The 26,511-nt window shown below is 37.1% G+C and overlaps 1 protein-coding gene across 1 annotated transcript; it reads right to left on the bottom strand.

Annotated features, from left to right (window-relative positions):
* Positions 1–1,142: 1,142 nt before the first annotated feature.
* On the bottom strand, positions 1,143–26,068 carry FRG1 (FSHD region gene 1). Its single transcript, XM_032298885.1, has 9 exons — positions 25,787–26,068; positions 23,338–23,405; positions 14,033–14,158; positions 13,196–13,253; positions 11,226–11,340; positions 8,588–8,692; positions 3,583–3,674; positions 2,820–2,930; positions 1,143–1,331 (listed from the first exon to the last, which is right to left on the bottom strand). Exons 1-9 carry the CDS (start codon positions 25,846–25,848, stop codon positions 1,295–1,297), a joined length of 774 nt encoding a protein of 257 aa, XP_032154776.1. The 5' UTR covers positions 25,849–26,068; the 3' UTR covers positions 1,143–1,294.
* Between the last annotated feature and the right edge of the window lie 443 nt (positions 26,069–26,511).

The raw sequence follows: 26,511 nt of genomic DNA, 5'->3' as shown, positions 1-26,511 counted from the left end.
GCGCTTGGGTAGGAAGGCTCCACAACCTTGGCACTGGTAGCATTCTGGGCAGAATAGGATTTTGCTATATGTTTTGCAGTAACACTAGCCTCTACCCTCTAACACCATATCCCAGTTGTGAAAACCAAAAATGTCCCCTGGGAGGCAAAATAGTAACCAGTTGGGAACCAGAACCACTGCTTTGTGGGATCAGAGTAGTAACCTTGTTCCCAATCCAAGGATCAGAAGAACGCAGATGAGAGAATGTCCAGCTATTGGAACTGGAGTGCCAAGTTGGAGCCAGACCTAGAACAAAAGCTCCTTCGTAGGGCTGATCCCGTGACTCAGCTACCTAGCTTGTACAGATGCCATGTAACACTAGATTTGAGGACAAATGGAATTTAAAGGCTAGAACTAGATAGGGTCTTTCAAATTAGGCCAGCTTGCAATGTGGACTTTTGACAACATCCAGATGCCTGAAACGACGTCAGTCCTGAAGTAGAATTTGCCGTGGCACTTGATACACAACCTGGATTTGGACTACTCATCGGGATCAGATCCCGCCGGAATACTGTGTTTAGGAACTCACAGAGAAACAGGCTTCAACAAAGCAGTGCTGAGCAACACTTAAGTGCCTGAACTTCTTTACCAGCCTCCATTCCAGCCCACTAGTGAGGACAGAAGCATCACACACACATACCCAGGATCTGCGGCTAACCTGTCCTCATTAGGGAGTTTCCCCAGTGCTACTCTCTTCCCCACTGTTCTGAGCCTATTTGCTCTTCTGCAGTGTTTCCACTTTCCGTCCCACTCCCTAACAGATGATTTGTTCTCTCTGCCCAGCCCCCTAGTTCTGATAATTGTCTGGATTGTCTGTGATCTGGGTAGTCCTTAGGAGGCAGAATCAAGGCCTTGTTGATTGGATTGGGAACTTCTAACTTCCTTAAAGTCTCTGTTGAAGCATCTATTGTATCAAGTAAGATTACAATGAAATATGACAGGTTCCACAAGGAACACAGGAAGAACTGATTTCTTAGACTAATACACTTCATGTTTCAGGACAGGAAATCCAGAAAAAAATTCTGTGGTACGTTAAGTGTGTACTGTAAATTTCATTTCCATGTGAAAACCTGTAGTCAGCTAAAAAGTACATCCACAAAAAATCTTGATTCAACTTGTTTAATCCTGGTTCAACTAGCTACTAGTTAAACAACAATTTCACAACAACTCAAGAACTCTATAAAAGCACTTCCTCTGAATATTTTATTCAGGAAAAAAAAAACACAAAAAGGTAAGGCAGAAACAAAAATCTCAGTCACTTGCAGTATCTGTCAGCTTTCAATTTGGCTCTCCTATTTAAACAAAGAAAAATAATAAAATTAATCTATGTAAAACATGCCATATATATTCAACTGCTACTAAATGTAAAAGGCTTTAAAACTGCGTGCTCAATTTTGGTTTATTACTACAACACTTACATTAAAATATGCATACTTTTAAATTTGGTTTCTATAAAAAATGGATTCTAATCTTATAAAAGTTATTTCCTAATATTCAATAAATGTTGCCTAAAGGCTTTTTCAATCCACAATAACAATTTTAGTTATTTCTGAATTTAAGTGTCCTCTAAATTTCCATTTATCAGAGGGACAATATTGTATTATTGCAGGCGATCAAAATTATACGGACAGAGAGCTTATTCTGTTTTAGACTCTACTTCCTGACTGTATTTTATAACTTCTTCTTGATTTCTTAGAACTAGATACATATTCATTTGCTCAGCTGGAAAAAATTGTTTTTTTTTTTTTTTTTTTTTTTTTTGAGACGGAGTTTCACTCATGTTACCCAGGCTGGAGTGCAATGGTGCGATCCCGGCTCACCGCAACCTCAGCCTCCTGGATTCAGGCAATTCTCCTGCCTCAGCCTCCTGAGTAGCTGGGATTACAGGCACGCGCCACCATGCCCAGCTAATTTTTTGTATTTTTAGTAGAGACGGGGTTTCACCATGTTGACCAGGATGGTCTCGATCTCTTGACCTCGTGATCCACCCGCCTCGGCCTCCCAAAGTGCTGGGATTACAGGCTTGAGCCACAGCGCCCGGCTGGAAAACATTCTTAACATTATTTACTGACTTTAGGTATGAACTCTACCAACTAGTTAATAGGAGATATATAATTAAACATTCCCTTTACCAAGTAACATAAAAAAAGGCTGAAAGTAACTTTGCAACACAGGACTTGAATGAGTGGCTGGCGATTATCAAAATCTGGCACTTAATTGATTTATACTTGTACAGTCACAGCTAATCATTTCTACCTCTATGTTGTAAATCTAGGACATTACTTATCTACATAGGAAGGGTAATAAATATTAACAATGTACTACGATAAACATCCTGTACACTTCCAAATCTTACAATAAAACTGCTTCAATTTCACTTGTTTAGCTTTTATAACTTAGTTTTTCAGTTGATCTATTCTTATTTTAAGGAAACAATTACTCTAACAGAATCTACAGAATTTTTATATTAGTCAAACTCTTTCCTTCTAACTCTGGTTCTAATAGTTATAAAAAGACAGTAACAAATTTATGAAGCAGATACAATCAAACCTGAATTTCTTAAAGTGTATACTTAGAATCAGTTACAATTTTTACATGTTCTTTCTTGACAGTCTTTCCCCAGACTTACGATGTCCTCTCCAGGTAATATTGCCACATTCATAAATTAGAAATAAAGACAAAAATGTGAAAACTACAGTAATTTAAGAGAACACAGGTTTTCTACATGCCATTTCTATTGGCTACTGAAAATAGCTGGAAATAAGTCAATAAATATCTACCTGTCCAGAAGCGTCTCATGCAAAAATCCATCTTTCCGAGCTTTTTTAAGAATTTTACTGTCTTCTTTACTTATTTTAAGTTTGTGGTCTTGGAAGCTCTGAAATTTCTTTCTGTAAAGAAGATGTTCATTGGAAAATACTTCAAACTCTGATTATACATATTTACTATTAAATTTTTAAACACTCTCAATTTCTTTTTCACTTATTAAAAAAGTCTAATTGTAGGTTTTTAATAAGCTGTAGCTTTTCAACGACAAAGATGACCTTCATAACCCTTCAAGAGGAGGACCACTCATTGACTGGGTAGCACCACAAGGCTCCACTGCTATTAGGGCATGCTGGCTGGAGTCCCCTGTGTCCTGGCCATAGCACAGTCTTTGACCGGCATCACAGCCATTCTATGATTGACTAACCCAAGTGACTTTCTTTGAGAGCTGGTAGGATGACTGGGAAAGCTGAAGCCTTGAGAAAAGCGTTTAGCTCAGTGCTCTGCTCTAGAGGCTACACTGTGCTGCCTCTTCTTGTCCCACAGTTTTAATTTTTTCAGACAGGTCTTGCTTTGTCACCCAGGCTGTAATGCAGTGGTGATCAGAGCTCACTTCAGCCTTGAACACCTGGGCTTAAACTATCCTCGGTCTCGGCCTGCCGAGTAGCTGGGCCTACAGGCATGCACCACCATCCCCACCTAATTATTTATTTTGAAAGCACATTGAAAAGCACTTCACTGTCAAATTTGTGGGTCTAAAAGAAAAAGAATACATACACATAATTGATTTCACATTGTTTTACATTTCCTTTGTCTTCTTCTGGAATGTCATCTTTTTTCTTGGTTTCTCTTTCAGCACAGGATCTAATCTAGATATTGGAAAAGAGAATCCAATGTTTATCTACCACCTTCCCCACTTTACGTATTACATAAGAACATTAAAGGTGATTTCTTATGCAAGAGAAAAAAATTAACCGAGCAATTATATTCAGACAAGGACAGGTTCTAGCTATGTGTTTTTACTTCATATATATAATCTTAAGTAACTGCTATCATATGTCTACTCTGCAGCCCTTGTGTCAGAAACACTAAAGATAAAATTATTTAAAAAACATTTTGCAGATCAGATCTTGCTGAGCAATAAAACAAGCATTTAACTAATTTTGTCCTTATGAAATTATCCCTAGCAGAGAAGTGTTCATTTTATCAGATTGAAAACTTAAGATAGCTATTTTACTGTGCACAGACTATTACCAAATATATTCAAACTTTCAACATTACACAACTTATTTTTACTTAATTAGAACCGACTTCTTTTACAAACCTCTTATATCCTCCTAAGTTTGGATATTTACTATCTATCCAATTATATGTCATAAGTTAGTTGATCTGCATTCAACAATTAGGATCACACACAGAACAGGCAATTGGCAATGATAAGGACTCACGTTTCCTAAGGGATCTCTGTGGCCAGAGTCTAATTCCAGGACTGCTTAGGAAGTGATGACAAATAATGTGTTTGTGCCAATGACATCTTTGTGACAGTTTTGATTAGAGGGGTCCTACAAGACCTGAAAACATTCCCTGCTAGGGCCCGTAACACAATGCTACTTTTAGTAATAGGGATCTGTGTTCTGGTCGATAAGGCAAGGTCATAAAGGTGAACGGCTGACAGAGATTAGGAGAGGCTGCAAGTAAGGAAGAGAGTTCTAAATAATCACTGTTCAGAGATTCCAGGTACTTGACTAACCAAAGAGATAAAGCAAACTTTGTATTTCATCTAAAAACTGCTTAATAAGTGAAAAACGCAATAGAGCATCTTTGTATAAGTGCAAAGCACTGTACATATATTTCCAACTCTTGCCTTCAATAACACTTTTGTGAGAATATCCAGATGAAAGATAATTTAAACATGATACAATAAAATATAAATAAATTAAATTAAATGTAAGTCACAAACCCATCTGCATTTTCCCAATGACCTGTTTCCTGAGAAGCAATGTGCTATGAAATGTTGAGAGCTGCTTCTGGAGCCAGCGGGGCCTGGGTACACAACCCGTCTTTACCACACCTAGGAACTAACTGACAAAAACCATGAGGATGTAAGGAGGGTCAGAGGCTGTCTTCTTGTCTGTAATGCTGAGCTCATATCCACCTCACAGGAGCATTATGGAGGTTCAAGACAACAACACATGTGCCAGATGCATGCAATGAAAAAATTAACATTTCACTTCTCTAGCTGTAAGAAAATATCTAAATTATAGAATAAAATTGTTTGACTTTTAGATTTGAAATTATTTGAAATCAAGAATATTTTAAAAAGAAAATCAAACACAGGAAGCACGTACATTTGATAGATGCTTTTAAATTATACTGGTAATAGAGAAAAATGTAATATAAATGCTTATGCTCTAATTACAGGAATGAGGGGCATTTTTGAAAAGGCATTTCCCCCATCTCTTAGAGCCTTCAATCCTGGCGCCCACACTGCCTTACACAGCAAATCTGGGTCAGATTGGATACAACCTCTGTTTCCCAATGGAGCCAAACAAAGCATGGTTCAGGATGCTCACTACTGGGATAAAATGCTAAGAAAAACAAAAGCCATGTGTCAAGAAGGTGGGAGTTATTCTTTAGATACACCCTGGTATATGTTTATCATTAATGATCAGTGGCTTTTGAGAGTCTAAAATATTAAGCCTAAAATGTCTTCATCAAATTCCAGTTAACTACCTGATTTATCTAGTTATATTAACACTATTATTTAAAATTTCATCTTAATATGCAGATGTCTAAGAAAGTTTTAAAATGATGTAAAACAAAGTGTAAGATTAGGGTATGTACCCTGGAAAAAGGAGCTTCTGTTTCCAGCTTGGTGTCACACAAACATTTTTAAAATAAAATAAAAACAAAAATCAAATAGGAGTGGTGAGAGAGCTAAATCAAAAACTAACTGCCATTCACAATTGCTACAAAGAGAATAAAATACCTAGGAATACAACTAACAAAGAACGTAATGGACCTCTTCAAGGAGAACTACAAACCACTGCTCAACGAAATAAGAGAGGACACAAACAGATGGAGAAACATTCCATGCTTATGATTAGGAAGAATCAGTATCATGAAAATGGCCATACTGCCCAAAGTAATTTACAGATTTAATGCTGTCCCCGTCAAGCTACCAATGACCTTCTTCACAGAACTGGAAAAAAACACCTTAAACTTCATATGGAACCAAAAGAGAGCCCGCATAGCCAAGTCAATTCTAAGCAAAAAGAACAAAGCTGGAGGTATCACACTACCTGACTTCAAACTATACTACAAGGCTGCAGTAATCAAAACAGCATGGTACTGGTACCAAAACAGAGATATAGACAAATGAAACAGAACAGAGGCCTCAGAGGCAATGCCACACATCTACAACCATCTGATCTTTGACAATCCTGAAAAAAACAAGCAATGGGGAAAGGATTCCCTGTTTAATAAATGGTGTTGGGAAAACCGGCTAGCCATGTGCAGAAAGCAGAAACTGGACCCCTTCCTGATACCTTACACTAAAATTAACTCCAGATGGATTAAAGGCTTAAACATAAGACCTAACACCATAAAAACCCTAGAAGAAAATCTAGGCAAAACCATTCAGGACATACGCGTAGGCAAGGACTTCATGACCAAAACACCAAAAGCATTGGCAACAAAAGCCAAAATAGACAAATGGGACCTAATCAAACTCCACAGCTCCTGCACAGCAAAATAAACAGTCATTAGAGTGAATCGGCAACCAACAGAATGAGAAAAAATTTTTGCAATCTACCCATCTGACAAAGGGCTGCTATCCAGAATGTACGAAGAACTAAAACAGATTTACAAGAAAAAAACAAGCTCATTTAAAAGTGGGCGAAGGATATGAACAGACACTTTACAAAAGAAGACATACATGAGGCCAACAAACATATGAAAAAATGCTCATCATCACTGGTCATCAGAGAAATGCAAATCAAAACAACATTGAGATACCATCTCACACCAGTTAGAATGGCGATCATTAAAAAATCTGGATACAACTGATGCTGGAGAGGATGTGGAGAAATAGGAACACTTTTACACTGTTGGTGGGAGTGTCAATTAGTTCAACCATTGTGGAAGACAGTGTGGCGATTCCTCAAGGACCTAGAAATAGAAATGCCATTTGACCCAGCAATCCCATTAATGGGTATATATCCAAAGGATTATAAATCCTTCTATTGTAAGGACACATGCACACGAATGTTCATAGCAGTACTGTTTACCGCAAAGACTCGGAACCAACCCAAATGCCCATCAATGATAGACTGGACAGGGAAAATGTGGCACATGTACACCATGGAGTACTATGCAGCCATAAAAAACAATGAGTTCATGTCCTTTGTAGAAACATAGATGAAACTGGAAACCATCATTCTCAGCAAACTGACACAAGAACAGAAAATCAAACACCGCATGTTCTCACTCACAGGTGGGTATCGAATGATGAGAACACATGGACACAGGGAGGGGAGCATCACACACTGGGGTCTGTCGGGGGGAAACAGGGGAGGGACAGTGGGGGGGTGGGGGATTAGAGAGAGATAGCATGGGGAGAAATGCCAGATATAGCTGATGTGGAGAAAGGCAGCAAATCACACTGCCATGTGTGTACCTATGCAAAAATCTCACATGTTCTTCACATGTTCCCCAAAACGTAAAATGCAATTAAAAAAAAAAGGAAGAAAATAAAAATAAAATGACCAATAAATAAACAAAAATCATATTTTATGTGATCTGTGTTCCTCCTAATGCAAAGAAAAGTCATACTATTAATAAAAATATAAAAACATTTGAGGGCTAAAGCCCCAAAAGTTCTGCTACGATTTTTTTTGATCTTCCAGAGAGTGATTATCATCATGGAAGCTCAAGCATAACATAAACACAAATGCATATACCCTTGACCTGGTAATTCTGCTTCTGGAAATTTATCTTCAGGCCCACTCACACTCTATAAATTAATGCATATTCAATGTTATGTATGCACTGTAGCACAGTTTATAAGAGCAAAAGACTGGAAACAGCCTAAATTTCCATCTGTAAGAGACTAATTAAATAAATTAAGGTACATTCCTAAAATGGAATATTATGTAGCTATTAATAAAAGAGACAGGGAAAGAGAGAAAAAGAGAACTACTTACATTCAAAGTAAGAGAAAACTCTCCAAGATAAAATTTTAAGGAAAAAAAAAACAAAGTCTAGAAGACTATAGAGGAGGCTACCTTTGGTGTAAAACAGTTGAAAATTATAAACATATTATGTTTATAAAAAATTTTAGGAGGTTGTAAAAAAACAAAGGGAAAGAGAAGAACAGGAGCTGGGACGCAGTTTGAGTAAGATGCGCGGCAGGCATATATCTTTATATGTTTTTATTTTAAAATATTGAACCATGTGTACATAGTATCTATTTTAAAAATTCAATTTTAGAATACAAGCAAGAAAACAAGAAATGCAAGCCTAAAAAGGGCATGTATTCAGAAAAAGATACTAATACATGGAGATAATGGCAAGGTGGCTCATAGATGCAGTGATTTCTCTATCATATTATACAAACAAGCCATCAATTGCTAAATTTATAATTAAAAATGAGTCTATTTGAAACACATTATAAAAAACTATTAATTAAATCTTTAAAGTGACAGTAATTGACGATTTAACATTTTAGAGATACAGTCACATCATGTGTGAAATGCAGTCATCTGTATAAAAATGTCATTACCTTTATCATTTCTTCTTCTCCAGCTGTTTTACTTTTTGCTTCTATGTCCCCTGCTTCATTACATCTAATAAAGCAGCTATTTGAGGCCAATAAAGCCATTTTCCCCTAAGTGAAACAAAATAACAAAATAGAGCCATGAGAATACTTGTGGAAGAAACGTTGTTTATACTGAATTAATTTTTCCTTCCTGATTTAAAAGTCAAGGAAAAGAACTTAGAGAAAACTTGAACAAAATATAAGAACATATAGAAAAGGAAACCAAAATCACCTATCATTTTAAAATTCAAAGATTATCACAATAAACATTTTTAGTGTATCTTTTTAGTAGGACTAAATTCTAAATAGATGAAGTAGGATCGCCTCCTTTCTAAAAAACCTACTGAAACTATAACAGATTTAGTTTAGTTTGAAAAATTAACTTTAGAGACAAAAACATAATTACTACTGCATACTTTATTAAAATATTAGCATTTTAAGGAAAATTTATGTTCCTCATAATTAGAAAACATGAAAAGATATATAAGATGCCTTTAAATTTAAGAATCAATGTCTGAGGGACTTCTGCGTGTGAAAATAAATATTCGTATACTTTTTTAGTTGTTTTAATGTTTGATGTATTACACTGCTTTCTATTAAAGCTTTAAAAACTAATTTTCTTGTGTATCTAAAGCTGGGTTATAAATTTGGTTAACTTAATTCCCTTAACAAATATAATGTTTAATGATAACTTTTGGTTATAATTATTTGGTTATACTTATAATTATTTGGTTGATTCTTTTGGAAAACTTAAAATACCATAACGTTCAGAGAAAATATTAACGAATACAATTACAGAATATGTTAACCTTACATGACATCCAGTTAAAAAAGTGCTGATAATGTGAGTTTAATTTCTTAGTCAAGGCGGCAAGGGCTGGTTCTCTCTCATCTGGATGGCTCCTGATGAGCCGTGGAACATGGCTGTATGGCCCAAGGCCATTTAAACCTGTGCTGCAGATTATTCGGCTGAGTACCTTTTTGCAATACAGTTTTAAGTGCCTCTTTCATTTAAATTTAAATTTTGGAAGCTTAGTGTCCTTCCTAAAAATAAATGAAATGAACTTTCCTAAAGTGTTGTATTATTAGTACTATCTAACTCATCATCCTGGCCTTATGATATATTGGACTTTTCTACTGGCATATTTTTATTATAAGTATCTCATCATAACTAGTAGGATCATCTCAAAGGGGTTGCAACACATTAGTGGGTCATGAAATCAATTTAGTGGTTCCTGAGCAGTATTGGGGAAAAAAAAAAGAAATACACAAGGAGGAAGGGATAAAAGAGAAGAAATATCAAGGTGCATAACACATGGATAAGTAAGAATTGTTAATTGTGTGCTGGGCTGCAATGTAAAAAATGCATTTCTCAATGGGTTGGGGTCAAAACAGTTTCAAAGTCACTGACTTAAGATTTTACACTAGGGGAAATGAGTCTAAATGAGTACCTCTTTTGGGGGGGGATGTTTGTTCAATTTGTCATCTTGGAAAACACTCATGAGTTCCTATTTTCAATTCATTATTGTAGACTACCAAACCTGCTACTCAAGGCTGAGCTTATCTTCTATTTGTCTGTTTTGTGGTGCCCACTGGTCCTTACTGTTTTTGACATAGTTATCTACTTTTAAAAGGCTATTTAGCACTCACATATTTCTGTTCAATCTTTACTTCTTACACAAACAGAAAAAGCAAATTATACATTCTGTATCAACAAAGATTTTTATTTTTTTCTTGAGATGGAGTTTTGCTCGTTTTCCAGGCTAGAGTGCAATGGCGCGATTTCGGCTCACTGCAATCTCCTGGCTCCTGGATTCAAGTGATTCGTCTGTCTCAGCCTTCCAAGTAGCTGGGATTACAGGCATGTGCCACCACACCCGGCTAATTTTGTATTTTTAGTAGAGACGTGGTTTCTCCATGTTGGTCAGGCTGGTCTCGAACTCCCGACCACACGTGATCCACCCACCTTGGCCTCCCAAAGTGTGGGGATTACAGGTGTGAACCACTGCACCTGGCCATCAACAAAGATTTGACAAAACATCCACATCCTACAGCTGCCTACTTAACACAATTAAGAATTAATACATTATTTTTTTCTTCTTTTATAGTAAAACTATTTTTTTGTACACAATTTTAAGCTTATGAACTGGAAGTCTTTTAGAGATAATTTACTTCAATGAGCTATATTATTTATTTTACACATAAATTGTCACAACTTGGTCTTAGCTTGCTCCACTGCCTGCATACAGTCTCTAAGTTAGTTTCTGAAAGCATCCATGATTTCTGCTACTAAGAAGATACTTAGGAACTATTCCGGTTTCCTACCCCGAGACCTAAAATTGACTGGTTCTTTAATGGAAATGAGACCCACATCTAGGAACTAAAGGTATACAGAAATAATCGTGGACAAAAGTACTAATGCTGTTTTTGTTGCACTATTTTTTGATTTCTCTTTAAGGCTATACATTCTTACTGATTTTTTTCCAATTTAATGCATTACACTATTGCATCCTACTTTTTCTTTTTAAATATATTACCATTGATGGTCACAGACTTTCTGTTAAACTGACAGGAATTTTTTATAAACAGTAACAGCACTTACATTTTGAAAGACTGGTTCCCATTGTTCTCTTGGTCCAATTGCATCTGAACGCCCAACTACAAGTCCATCTGAATTTATACCAAGATATTTCCCATAGCCAGATTTCAGGGCAATTCTGTACATTAATAAGATAGATAAAAGTTAAAAGCTGAGAGAAAGAAAATTAATTAAAGAATATCCAAACAGGGCATGTGTATGTGTGGGGTGTGTACATATCTAAAATTTCAGACTGGACATATTCTAAGTATTCAAAAGCTGCATGTGGCTGAGTGGTGACTCACTCCTATAAGCTCAGTGCTTTGTGAGACCAATGGAAAAACTGCCTGAAACAAGAAGTTCAAGATCAGCCTGGACAACATAGTGAGGCCCCCATCTCTACAGAAAACTAAAAAAATTAGCTGGGCATGGTGGCGTGCACGTAATACCAGCTACTTGGGAGGCTGATGCGGGAGGATCCCTTGAGCCCAGAGGTTTGAGGTTATGGTGAGCTACTATCACACCACTACACTCCCACGTGGGTGACAGAGAGGGATTATCTCTTAAAAAAAAAAAAAATAAAATAAAAAAGCTACATCTGAAGTTGCTGCCATATTGGACAGTGCAGTTATATATTTACAGTTTTATGTTTTGCTTATTTAATATAAACATTATACCTTACATATTGCATAGCAAACATTTTCCCAATTCATCATTCTTTAATTACACCTCTTTAAATGGTTAGAAATGTTCAATAATTATTAAAATTTACTTTTTGTTTTTAAATAGTTCTATTTATATCTATTCTGTACATAAAACTGCTGATTTATCCTTAGAAAAAATTCCTAAGAAGGAAATAACTGGATCGAAGGGTATAAAGTTATATCATCAAACTGTTTTCCAGAATATGCTGTTTCAATTTACACTCTTACCTCAAATTAAGAGAGTATGTTTTGTATCATGGATTTGTTTAAACAATATGACTTTTTAAAAAACTTAAAAACCTGATATGGAAAAATCAGTATCCTATTAATTTGCATTTTAATAATAAACTAGACTAACAATTGTTTTTACTTTTCTTTCCTTTTTGGTTTTTAGATTATCTGGTCATATCCCTCATGCATTTTTCTACTGAGTTCTTATTGTTTGCAAGTTTTCTACTGGGGTCTGATGGGGTGCTATAAATTCTGTACATACTTATGAAAAGTAAGAACTCACTGCCTATTAAGGTAGTTGCAGAAATTCCCCGATTTGTCAGTTCTATTGAATTTTTTCTTCCTCTGCTCTTATTCTTTGTATTTTACCATACATCAGACTTTCAAAGGAAGTATAGAAATACTCATCTTAACATGATTTTTTTAAAATTATAAATTCTAATCCTTTACCTTACTAAGAATCTCCTGGGATGCCAGAATTAACTTTTACTCCTTTATATATTAATGACAATATAATAGAAATCATTGTCATATTGATGTAGCCAATTACTAAAATACCATAAACTCAATTTCAGTATCTTCTACCCAAAGAATCATTCTATACAATTGCACAATGTGAGAATAAAAAAGGTTACCTTATAAAATGACTGTAAAAATAGTGCGTAAAAATATTTTTTTGGTCGTTATGATTCTGTAACACTTTATGCTGGTTTCAACAATATCCCTGTTTGTCCCTGGACTTCCGAGCAGTGAATTTAAATTATCATAGCAACAGTGAACCAGGTTTTGTATTGTTTGATTCCTTTTTTAATCTATTTGGTCTGTGAAATTATTAATCTTCATTTTTTAAACTTACATACTTTTTTCCCAGACTACCATTACATATTGATAGGAAATCTACGAAAACTAGATCACAAAATCTACTTTTCCAAAAAGTCATTTTGTTTTTTTTATCAAAATTACTCTGTGGGCTTAAGTAAGACAGATATAAGATTTTTAATAAATAAAATTAAATTTTTAAAATAACTGGTTACTAATTATAGTACAACATAAGCTCACCTGGAATCAGACAACTTGACAGCTGTAAACTGCTCTGGAGGACTAGGGCCCTCATCGACTATTGGAGAAAAAAACATTTGAGAATAAATTTGACATTTGCTATAAATATAGACATAAAGACATTTTGTTTTTAAAAAATGTAGTTTTCTTCTGCAATTAAATGTAAGAATATTCAGCTATTCTGATGTCACTGTAATACTGTATCCTTGGAATCAAGATCTATTTAACTTATTTCAACTATAGTGCTAACTTTTATATACTGAATATATAAGCAGACAGGCTGACCTAATGCTTATTTAGTAATTTCCAAGATATCTTCTCTATGTTTTAAAATACAGTCATAAATAAGCACTTACTTAAAAAGCTAAATGTTTTCATTTATTCAAGGGTAGCCATGCTGACCAATTGATACCACTTTTTATTTTCTAATTACTTCATATCTCATTAGTGCTTTCTCTAATGGGCTAAAAAAATGAGACAACTTCAACTTGTTAAATACACACAGGTTAGCTGTGGCAACAGGTCTGAATAAAAAAGAAATGCAAACATTTTGACTCAAGCAGATTTTCTTTGTCCTTCCCCTTGCTATTTTAATTATTCATGTGGTTTTGACTTCCAAAGAGACTCTTCTGGGACCATACAGAATGTTTTCAAAGGCTTATATTAGAAAGAGGGACTTGCCAGGGGCTGTAAATATTAAGGAAGGACAAAAAAATGGATGAGTCAAATGCAATGGCTCCATTCCTTCGGAAAATGTTTGAGGCTAGTTACAGTTTGGCCTAAGTGAATGTCACAAAATCTACACTTGTGGCAGCCTCTACCCTTCCAGGCACAAACCTTCTTTGTGTGGAGCTCCCAGTGTAAAAAGACCATTGTCGAGTGCATGTATATAGGTTCCCTTATCCATTTCAATGGCTATGGTTCCTGAAATTTCACCAAAGTTTGTTACTGTCCACCAGATTCCTAAAAAATAAAATCAATATTTAAACTTTACATTTTAGTTCTGAAAGGGTTTTTTTTTTTTATAACTTAGTTTTAAAAACTTTTTATTTTGCGGTCATAAGAAATAATACCAAAATCTCACATATGCTTTACTCACTTTGTCTCAATGATGACATCTTGCATAACTATCATACACTGTTAGAATTAGGAAATTGACATTGATAAAATCCATGAACCTTACTCAGATTTCACCAGTTTTACATGCACTTGCTTGCATGTATGTGCACAGATTCATGTCACTACCAGCACAGTCAGGATTCAGTTCTTTTTAAAATACAAAATAGCAACACACAGTCGGGCATGTGGTGCATGCTCTAAGCCCAGTTACTCTACTCGGGGAGCTGGGGTAAGACGGTCACTTGAGTTCAGGAGGTCATTATAGTGGGCTATGATCATGCCACTGCACTCTAGCCTGAGTGACAGAGCAAGGTCCTGTCTCAAAAAAAAAAAAAGGCAACGTGTGAAGGTACAAAGTGATACACGGAGAATGGTCTCTCTCACTATAGACCCCAGCCATCTATTCATGCCTACTTCCAGAGAAAATGCCTATTATAATCTGTTTCTTAGAAATTCCCTACAGGAAGACTTTCCAGCATAGTAATCTTAACTATGATTTTAGATGGAAAGCAAAATGAGCAGAATCTATGTCTATGTAAACTTAATTTCTAATTTACCAATAAAAATGTTGGACTCTAGGGAACAATTATTTAAGCAGTTGTTAAAAAAGTTTATATCTTAATGTTAAAAAAGATCCTCAAATCTCCTCCTAAATTGTACTTAGGTAGAGTAAAAATGAGTCAGTTGTTAACTGGATATTACAGAATTCTTAACTTTGCCAGGTCTGATAATGGCATGTTATAACACATAAAAATAAAGAACAAAACAGATAATGAGAGAATGTTAAATGTAAATACACATGTTAACAACTTTGCATTTATGTACTTATGGGTAAAATGAGATAACACCTATGATTTAACTTAAAACTTTCTAGGAAAAAAGTATGTGTGTGTGTGTGTGGGTATATGTAAATGGAATGAGATTGGCAAAATATTGATAATTAATGCTGGGGGCATGGGTACATGGGAGACTCATTATATTCTTCTATGTATGTATTCGTTTGGATATTTCCATAATAAAAAGGTTTTAAAAACTGAGTTAATTTCACTGCACAAAATTTTCCATTCAATTAAACAATTTGTGCTTTTCATAATAAATTTTAAATAAGTTTTAGCTAAAATGAAGTTGGACCCTTACCTAACACCAAATACAAAAAGTAACTTGAAATAAACCAAAGACCTAAAGGTAAGAGTTAAAGTTTGAAAACTCTTAGAAGAAAACAGCTTCATGTCAATGAATTTGGCAGTGATTTCTTGCATAGGATATCAAAGGCACGGGCAACAAAAGAAAACATAAACAAACTGGACTTCATCAGAATTAAAAACTTATGTGCATCAAGAACCACTGTCAACAGAGTAAAAGGCAATTCAGAGAATGGAGAAAATATTTGTAAACTACATCCATTATAAGGAATTAATATCCAGAATATATAGAGAACTTCAAAAAGACAAATACCACAATTTAAAACTGGGCAAAGGAAGTACACAGATGATACACAATAGTGTATCATCTTTGCTTCAAAGATGATACACAATAGTGTATCATCTTTGCTTCAAAGATGATACACTATTGGCCAATAAGCACTTGAAAAGATGCTCAACATCACTAGACACTAGGGAAATGTAAATCAAAATCATAATACAATACCACTTCACACCCATTAGAAAAGCTGCAAAAAAAATGTTGGGCAGGATGTGGAGAAACTGAAACCCTATGCAATGCTGGTGGGAAAGTAAAATGGTGCATGTATTTAAATGCCACTGAGGTGTACACTTAAAAATAGAAAAACCGGCAAATTTTATATTCTGTATATTTTACCCCCCCACACACAAAACCAATGGAAAGAAAATTAATCAAAATTAAAATTTCAGCTAAAGACTATTAGCAATAAAACTAATGAGCAAGTTAGATGATTATTTGAGTTGTCTTATAGCTACAATTGTTTTCAGTAAAAAAAAAAATGCTTTATTCAGAATCATTATAAGCAGTTATAATTAGCAAGTCTTTCTTACAAATGGAATACTTAATGATTTTAAATTATTTGTATTTTGTATGTTCCATTCCAGGTTGACCAAGTACTCTTAATATTAAATTAAAACATTTAAATATAATATCTCATTAATGTTTTGCAAATGAAGAAATTTCTGGCAGACAAGCTCCTCAAAATTTTCACACTCTGTCAAAGTAGGGAAATAATATAATGACATTACTTATAAAATTGTGAACTGAAAAAGAAATTACTTTGAGCAGATGCCAGTATTTCGTCTCAATTGGATTTCAAAGAATAAGAAAGCGAAACATGGTATCATCACAAATTACATGTGAGCTATTCTGCCTATCTTCTGTAGTGCACTGCCTACATTCAACCCTCGGAAGTATACTTGCATGTTTAATGACTAAAGTAACATAACATTTACCAGTGCTGCTGTGGGAGGTTTTAGCTGTGAAAAAGCAGGGGATACTAAGAACAGTGGGGACTGAAGTAGTCTGTCTCTAAGTCAGGTTATTGCTCAAGCTGTCTATATGCTGCAGATGCCTAAGCTGAATCTGAGAATGCGTTCTAAAACATTACTTGCTATTTAGACACATGCTTAAAGTTATTTCCTTTTAAACCTTAGGCAGATGGTCAAATATTCCTGCTGTGTTGTCTCAAAATGCATAACAAAGCTTTTCACATACTATACTTTTGTACTTAATCATTTAGAATATAAACTCTGGGGGGGTAGGAACCAGATTTATGTTTCCATATGTCTGGCATGCCTGTAATCCCAGCACTTTGAGAGAGGCTGAGGCAGGAGGATCACTTAAGCCAGGCAGTTCAAGACCAGTCTAGGCAACAAAGAGAGACACCCATCTCTATAAAAAATAAAGAAATTAGCTGAGTATGGTGCTACAAGCCTGTGGTCCCAGCTACTTGGGAGTCTGAGGTGAGAGGACTGCTTGAGCCTGGGAGGTCAAGGCTGCACTGAGCCATGATCACACCACTGCACTCCAGCTCGAGCAACAAAGTGAGACCCTCTCCCTCCCTTTTGCGCCCCCCCCCCAAAAAAAAAGCCAAATGGCTGGATGTACCAGTGTCACAGCTGGTAAGGTAGTACCATGGCACCCTACTTCTAGCATGAAGCCTCTGTGACAGCTCACCTCAGCTTCTGACAGACCTAGTGCTTCTGAGCTAAGGGACCCCTTTAATCTTCTATGTTTGTTATGTACTTGGCACAAAGGGATGATGTATTTCAGATTTGGAAGTGGAATTTTCCTATCCAGTCTTACCGTAGTCTAAGTACCCTTCACAGACCTTCTGCTAACCCGCTTACTTAGCTTTAGTTCCTGGGTAAATAAAATATGTGTTTTGCAAACTTCGATATTTTAAGTTCAATTGCTTCTTAATCTAGTAGAGCTCAGGGAAACTCTTTCCTTACAGATATGCTCCTTTTTTTTTTTTTTTAATTAATGTCACATTTGGTATTTTCCATGTGAAAGAGAATTTCTTTCATCTTACCAATCCCTTCAGATCCTTGTGAAGAACCAACAGAAAAGCTTCAAAAAATTAAAAGTTTTTTTTTTCTTGAGATGGAGTCTCGCTCTGTCGCCCAGGCTGGAGTGCAATGGCGCAATCCTGGCTTACTGCAACCTCCACCTCCCGAGTTCAACTCATTCTCCTGCCTCAGCCTCCTGAGAGGTTGAAATTATAGGTGCCTACCACCGCGTCTGGCTAATTTATGTATTTTTTGTAGAGACGGGGTTTTGCCATGTTGGTTAGGCTGTTCTCGAACTCCTGGCCTCAGGTGATCTGCCCTCCTCGGCCTTCCAAAGTACTGGGATTACAGGCGCACTGCACCCAGCCCAAAAGTTTTTTTTTTCTTTCCTTTTAAAAATAGGCACATGCTTACTTATATGGCAAGTTTGGAAAATCCACAATGCAAAAGAAGGTGGAAGGACAAAGAGAAAAAGACACAGAAGGATTTCTTCTTCCACCCAAGATGAAATGGGAGGTCCTAGACTTGCCCTCTCACCAGGACCAAAGAGAAAACTGGATAGAATATCTGAAAAAACTGTTTTCAGGGATTGGAACACAGGCAGAACAGGACTGAGACCAGGAAAACACAGGAGGCAAATCTCAGCTGCACTTCAGTTTTCTGCCCAATGGGAGTTTCTTGATCACTTGGAGAGAGGCAGAGACCTCCAAGAACGAGGCAATCTCACTGAGCTGAGAGTCTTGCAGTGCTAAAATGTTAGGAGTTTATAGAGGGAACTACATAGAGGTAAGGACTCAAAAGAGTATGCAAAAGTTCTCTGCAGATCTGTGGCCAAGGCCTGGGAGACTGCACCCAGGAGGCAGACTCCACACGGCCTCTGCAGAGTGGCTGGCACTGCTGAGGGCTGATTGGAGATGCCCAGAGATCACACAATTTTGGGACACAGCAGAGTGGAGAAAACTTGCCAAGTATACCTAACACATGTGGTTGAGGCCCACGAGGATGAACCTTTCCTATAGTAGGAGTCACAGTCTAAGTCTACACGCAAAACCCTAATAAATAAGAACAAACAAACAAAGCCCCACGCTTGACAGGTGCATACGGATGGTCAAATAATTTAACTAGACATTTACCAGAAATAAAGATAAAAAACTGCTCAAGTAGACAGATCTAGAATTACATCTGCAGATTTTAACATAACTCTCAATGCATTGCAGGATTAGTCAAAAATCAGTAAGGACACAGAAGATTTGCATAGTCAGGAGCTCCACCAGTTGATCTAACTGACATCCAAAGACCGAACAGGCTGGGTGAGGTGGCTCATGACTGTAATCCTAGCACTTTGGGAGGCCGAGGTCGATGGGTCACCTGAGGTCAGGAGCTTGAGACCAGCCTGGTAAACATGATGAATCCCTGTCTCTACTAAAAATGAAAAAAAAAAAAAAAAAAAAAAAGGGTAGCTGGGCGTGGTGATGGGTGCTTGTAATCCCTGCTACTTGGGAGGCCGAGGCAGAAGAATCACTTGAACCTGGGAGGCGGAGGTTGCAGTGTGCTGAGATTGTGCCACTGCACTCCAGCCTGGTGGGAAACAGAGCAAGAATCCATCTCCAGAAAAAAAAAGAACACTGAATCAAGACCTGCAGAAGACACATTCTCTTCAAGTGTACATGGAAATTCACCAAGAAAAGTATGTTCTCCGACCATACTACAAGTGAATTAGAAATCAGCAACAATAACATATCTACAATATATAAGTCCCTATGCAGTAGAAATTAAACAGTACGTTTTTAAATAACTCATGGGTCCAAGAAAAGAAAAATCACAAGAGAAACTAGATAATATTTTGAATGGAATGAAAACGAAAACACAATGTGTTGACTACAGCTAAAGCTAAAGTGCAACGAAAAGTTCTAACTCTCTTCTTAAGTAGCTATAAAACAAGAGCAAGGTAAACTGAAAATAAGTTAAAGGAAGGAAAAAATAAAGGCTGAAAATAAATGGAACAGAAAATGAAAATAACAGAAAACAAAAAATACTGAAACACGCTTGCCCAACATGAGGGCTGCATTTGACCCAGGACAGCTTTGAATGCAACCCAACACAAATCCATAAATTTTCTTAAAACATTACGAGATTTTTTTTTTTTGGCTCATCAGCTTATCATTAGTATATTTTATGTGCGGCCCAAGACAATTCTTCCATTGTGGCCCAGGGAAACCAAAAGACTGAATATCCCTGTACTAAAAGATCATTAATAACCTAAAGTAAATGCTCTTTTAAAGATAAACAAACTGGTAAACCTCCAGCTAGACTGACTGATCCAGGGAAAAATAGCAAAAACACAAATTACCAATACAAAGAGACTGCAACACATATTTTACAGACTTTATATGCCAATAAATTCAACAATTCAAATGAAATAAAATTTTCCTTAAAAGACACAAATTACCAAAACGAACACAACAGAAAAATCTGAAAATATCTATTTAAAAAATTTTAATTTTCCCAGTTGGGCACGGTGGCTCATGCCTGTAATCCCAGCACTTTGGGAGGCCATGGCAAGCGGATCACCAGGTCAAGAGATTGAAACCAGCCTGGTCAATGTGGTGAAACCCTGTCTCTAGTAAAAATACAAAAATTAGCCAGGTGTGGTGGCATGCACCTGTAATCCCAGCTACTCAGGAGGCTGAGGTTGCAGTGAGCCAAGATTGCGCCACTCCACTCCAGTCTGGGCAACAGAGTGAGACTCCATCTCAAAAATAATAAATAACTTGAAGATAACTTACAGACATTAAAGTAAAAAGAAAAATAAATAAATAAAATAATTAATTTTACCACAAAAAAACTGAAACCAAACCAAAGAAACCCTCTAGGTCCAGATGACTTCACTGGTGAATTGTGAATTCTATCACACATCTAAAGAAGAAATCATACCCATCTTACACAACAGCTATTTCCAAAAATGCGGAAGGAGAGAGTACTTCCCATCTCATTTTATGACACCCAGTATCACCTTGACACCAAAATCAAATAAAGACATTACAAGAAAAGGAAACAAAAAATCGAGTATCTCCCATCAACACCAATATAGATATCTTAAAAAACAAACAAAAAACAACAAGAAAAACACCTAGAAATCAAGTCTAGCATTATCGCAAAGTACAATGCATCACAACAAAAGTGGGGTTTATCTTAGGGATACAAAGTTAGTTTAAAGATGAAAATGAAACCAATGTAATCCACTGGTAGAATAACGAAAGCTGTATAATCATCTCAACAGATACAGAAAGAGGCATCTGATAGTATTAAACACCATTATGATAGAAATTCCCAAGAAACAAAGTTTAAAAGGAATATCCTCATTTTGATAAAGGGTATCTCTGCAGATCCTATATATGGTAGACTACTGAAAGCTTTCTGCCTAAGCTTGTAAAAAAGGCAATTAACGCCCATTCTCATGACTTCTTTTCAACACTATGGAGGCCCTTGGCGGTATAATAAAGCAATAAAAAGACAAGACAGAAGTGCAACAACAGTCACAGAAAACATAATTGCAAATTACTTAGTTTTCTACATAAAAAAACTACTAGAAGTAATTAGCGAATTTAACATCTCAGACTACAAGGTCACGATACAAAAATCAATTGTATGTCTACACACTGACAGCAAACAATTGGAAGATCAAATTCAAAAGTTCCACCGACAGTAGTGTAAAATATAAAGTACTTAAGAATAAATTTTTATACAAACATGCAAGACCACTACATTAAAAACTCTGAAATATTGAGGCCCAATATTAAGATGTTGCTTCTCCCCTAAATGATCTGGACTGAACACAATTCTCTGAGAAAATGCAACAGGCTTCACTGCAGAAATTAATAAGTTAATAGTTAATAAGTACAAACTCAGAGGACTCATACTACCTGATCTCAAGACTTCATGAAATTATAGCAATCAAAAGAAATACATCAATGGAAAAACATACAAATATATCGATAGAACAGAGTCCAGAAATAGACCAATACATAGATAGTTAATTGATTTTTTATTAAGATACCAAAGTGGTTTAATGGAAAAAGGAAACAGTGGTGCTGGAACAACTGGCTATCAGTATGTTTAAAAAAAAAAAAAGTAAACCTTGAAACCTAACCCACACCATACCAAAATAATTTGAGATAAATGACAGATTTAATGTGAAAACTAAAACTATGAGGCCTCTAAAAGAAAATGTAGAATATTTTTCTGACTTTGGGGTAAGCAAAGATCTCTTAGATCAGAAAGATAAAGCAGTAACACGCCTGTAATCCCAGCACTTTGGAGGGCTGAGGTGGCCAGATCACAAGGTCAGGGGATTGAGACCATCCTGGCTAACATGGTGAAACCTCATCTCTATTCAAAATACAAAAATTAGCTGGGTGTGGTGGTGTCCACCTGTACTCCCAGCTACTTGGGAGGCTGAGGCAGGAGAACTGCTTGAACCCAGGAGGCAGAAGTTACAGTGAGCCCAGATCGCACTACTGCACTCCAGCCTGGCGACAGAGCGAGACTCTGTCTCAAGAAAATAAACAAACAAACAGAGCTTTATAAAAATAAACACTTCTGCACATCCAAAAACCACCATTAAGAAACTGAAAAGGTAAAACTCAGACTGGGAGAAAAGACTGGTAACACCGGCAACTCTGGCAAGGATGTAACTGGAGCAGTAATCCATTTTTGGTGGGAGAGTAAAATGACAAAACCAGTTCACAAAATTCCTGGCAGTTTCTTACAGAGGTAAACATTCACCTATCCTTTGACACAGCAGTTCCACATCTACGTATCTACCCTATTTACCCTAATTTTAGAATTGTTGATTTGCCATTTGAAAAACAATGATTCTTCCAGAACATTAGCTTTATGACATTCCATATTTTATATATTTTTAAAGTTGCCATAATTTATGAAAATTCAAAATGCAATTTCCCAAGTTTTCAAAGAGAAAAAAAAAGTGCTATAAATTATGGAAAGTACTAAACGGAGAATAAGCTAGGTAAGTGTGTTTGGGTTTATTTATTATACAGTTTATTTCCAGTATCAATTAGAAGCTACCCTGATGCTGTATTTAAAATTTTCATTCGTTTCAGAGTTCATGAAGTAATGATTTTTCCTGTGAAGATACTTCCTTTAAGAGACAACTGACTTCTACAATTAAAATATATACATGTTCAATGAAAATAATTTTTAAAAATATACTTAGTTGAATAAAATTTACATTAGGCCTTTAAAACTACATATCAGAATCTCTGGCTATTAAGCAGTGTAATGGTACCTACTAAGTCAGAGAGTTATAATCGTTCTCTCTTGTGCTTTGCTCTGATAATGAAGTAAAGGAATCAGTAGCATCTACTGTGCTAAAGAATAAATTGAATTTACAACTGTAGCTAACATTTAAGCACTTTAGGACAAATATGAATACGTCATAAATTTCTAAGAAAATATTTTCAATGAGATCCCAAAAAACATAAAACATTAACTTTTTTCAGAATAGAGCGCTGAAAACTCACTCACCAACAATATCAAGCTGGGTTTCTTCATCTTCTTCTCTTTTTCTCTTCTCTTTGCTCTTTTTCTTCTTACTATGGACATAACTTATATAGATGAGTTTAGTATATCGATTTGTATGATAAATAAATATCACAAGATTGAAGCTTAGAAGTCTTTTAAACTGTTTCATTTATAAATTATTGATTTAGGATGACTTACACTGCTATGCCCTCTTAAATACATACTGAGAAGTTGCTTCAGACTCTATGCATACTATGTTAGAGTTCAAAGCAGGCTGTGGAGCCAGACTGCCAGACTTTAAATCCTGTTTTTGTCACTTCTTAGCTCCGTGATTTTTGGAAAAGGTAATGAATCTCTCCGTGAGTCAGTTTCCCCACTTATAAAATTAGGATCATAACTTAACATAACTCTTAAGGTTACTGTGAGGAGTAAGAGCTAATATGTGCCTTCACACATTGCTGGTAGAAATATAAAATGGTGCAGCATCTACAGAAAACGGTTTGGGGTTCCTCTAAAAGTTAAAGAGTTACCATACGACCCAGGAATTCCACTCCTAAGTATCTATACCCAAGGGAAATGAAAACATATGCCCCCAAAATACTTACATAATAATATCCATACTAGTATTATTCACAATAGCCAAAAAGTCGAAACAACTCAAATGTTTATCAACTGATGAAAGGATACTACAAAACGTGTCACATCTATACAATGGAATATTACACAGCCATAAAAAGGAACAAGTGCTGCAACATGGATGAACCTCAAGAATGTTTTAAGTCAAAGAAACCAGACACAAGAAGCCACATATTCTATATCTTTCTTATGAAATATTCAGAATAGGCAATTTTATATAGACAGCAGATTAGTGGTTGCCAAGGACCGGGAGAAGGGGAGGATGAGATGTGACTGCTTTAATGGGTAGGAGGAGGTTTCATTCTGGGATGATGAAAATGCTGAGCAATTGTATAATGAAACCTCTTGAATATATACTAAAAACCACTGACTGTACAAAAGGGTACATTTTATAATTATGAGTTACATCTCAAGAAAAAAGAAAAAACCCGGGGATGGATAGTGGGGGGTGGGGAGTTGGGGAGAGAGAGCATGGGGAGAAATGCCAGATATAGGTGAAGGGGAGGAAGGCAGCAAATCACATTGCCATGTGTGTTACCTATGCAACTATCTTGCGCGTTCTTCAAATGTACCCAAACCTAAAATGCAATAAAGAAAAGAAAAGAAAAAAAAAATAAAACCTTAACCCTAAAAAAAAAAAAAAAAAAAGAAAAAACCAAGGGCGATTTGAAAAAAGTCAAGGTGCTAGGTGCCTATAACAATTTCTTGGCACACTGAAAGTGCTATATAAGCATTAACTATGATTACTACGATATGATCATTGCGAAAAATGCACCACTGTCTGCATTTTCATCATAGTTTTCAGAAGATAACTCTCCTCTCCTCCCACGAAATTAATAAAGTAAAAATGTGATATTCATTCAGGATAAATCTGCCATTTATTCTAGCATCTTCATGAGGACAGACTCCTAGGCAGAGTTCTCAAGGGCAGTGGCTTCAGCTCACTCCTTGATACTTTTTTACCATGACGCCTAAAAGTATCAAAACTTCTGTTTATCACGGAGACCTGGAGGAAATGCTCAACATTTGTATGTACAGTCAACGTCTGGCAAATTTGCCAGTTAAAAAAGAAGCAGGGATATGAATGCACAGACATTTTTCCCTAAAAAGCTAATAAATTACCACAACAATCTCCACCTCGATTTTGGCTCAATTTATTTACTGCACATATGTTCTCTCATGTAATCCTCACTGTCTTCTAAAAGTACAATCTTCTAAAAGCACAAATGTGTAAACGGAGGCTCAAAGATATTTGATAGCTTAATAAATGAGTAAATGGGAGTTCAGACATACTAACCAATGTGCCATAAATTACAAAATTAGGAAATATAGAGTGCAGATTCGAGCCCATATCCCTATCAAAGCCCATACACAGCTCAATCACTGTGTGATTCATCCTGGTTTCACTCTACATATTAGGTTAGAAAATATTAATTATTCTACGGAGAAAAGAGACGACGATGAAAAGTATAATCCCTAATAAAGGAAGTTATTACCATGAACTACGAGATCGAGTAATGCAGACCCACCAGGCAGAGGCCTGGAGATGCCTCAGGGGACCCACACTCGAGGCTATGGGCCACCCGTCCTTCTACCCTGTTTCCAGGGTCGGTCGGCCGGCCAGGCGGGAGGCTGCCCGTCTCTGCACAGACGCCGGGAACCGCGGCCCAGCCTCCGTCCAGCCCGGACAGGGTCCAGGGCGAAGCCTGGGAGGCCACAAAGCCGGCCCTCCATGCCACGGCTTCCACCGGACTCACGGGGGTGCAGTGCGTTCGAAAAGAACTGAGGAGGCTCCAGCCCGAGCTGCAGGGCTCACCTCTTCGCCTTGGTTCCCTTGAGCACGAGCTTGGTCGACTTCACGTAAGAGTACTCGGCCATGACTCCAGGAGACTTCCGCACTGAGAAGCTGAAGCGGGCTGAGGACGAGTATCTCCCACGGAGCAGCGGGCCGGGGAGGAGCAGAAGTGGTGGCGAAGCAAACACTCCTCACTAAGTACGAAAGAGTACGAGCTGACGCGTCTCTCCAGAATCCGCCATGGTCTTCACCCCGACGCAGAACCGCTGAGAGTTCCGCTTCCGGGTTTTTGCCGGGGAGGGAGGGGCGCTACGGCGGCCGCAGAGGGCCGAAAGGCGTCCGCGCGCAGCGGCTCCCTGAAGATTCGCGCCTCCTGGCGGGGAGGAAAGCCCGCCCGAGGCACCGGTGCTTGCAGTGACCGCGTTGCCGCGCGCGCACTGCAGCCGCCTCACGCTGGGGCTGCGGGCTGGCGACAGTTCTTATTCCCTGAAATAGAATTAAGCGCCACTTCGGGGGCAGCCGACGTCGCGAGTGCTGTGGGAATTTGGGCGGAGGTGAAGAGTTACAGACCCGAGGTCAGGGAAGCCTAATCGTGCAGGCGGCGTCTGAGGAGGGTCTTGAACGCACCCGTTTCTGCCCGACGGAGATGGCGGACACAGTAGGGCAGAGGCGTGGAGGGGCCGCGAGCGGGCCAGGCTGTAAAGCAACGTGCTGGGACCCAGGATAGAGAGGGCCAGTCGGTGTCC

The sequence above is a fragment of the Sapajus apella genome, unplaced genomic scaffold (genome assembly GCF_009761245.1).
Source record: "Sapajus apella isolate SASKATOON/1434 unplaced genomic scaffold, GSC_monkey_1.0 scaffold39, whole genome shotgun sequence".
NCBI classification, from domain to species: Eukaryota; Metazoa; Chordata; class Mammalia; order Primates; family Cebidae; genus Sapajus; species Sapajus apella.
Note: the sequence above shows the minus strand (reverse complement) of the source record. Positions and strands in the feature narration are given on the sequence as shown.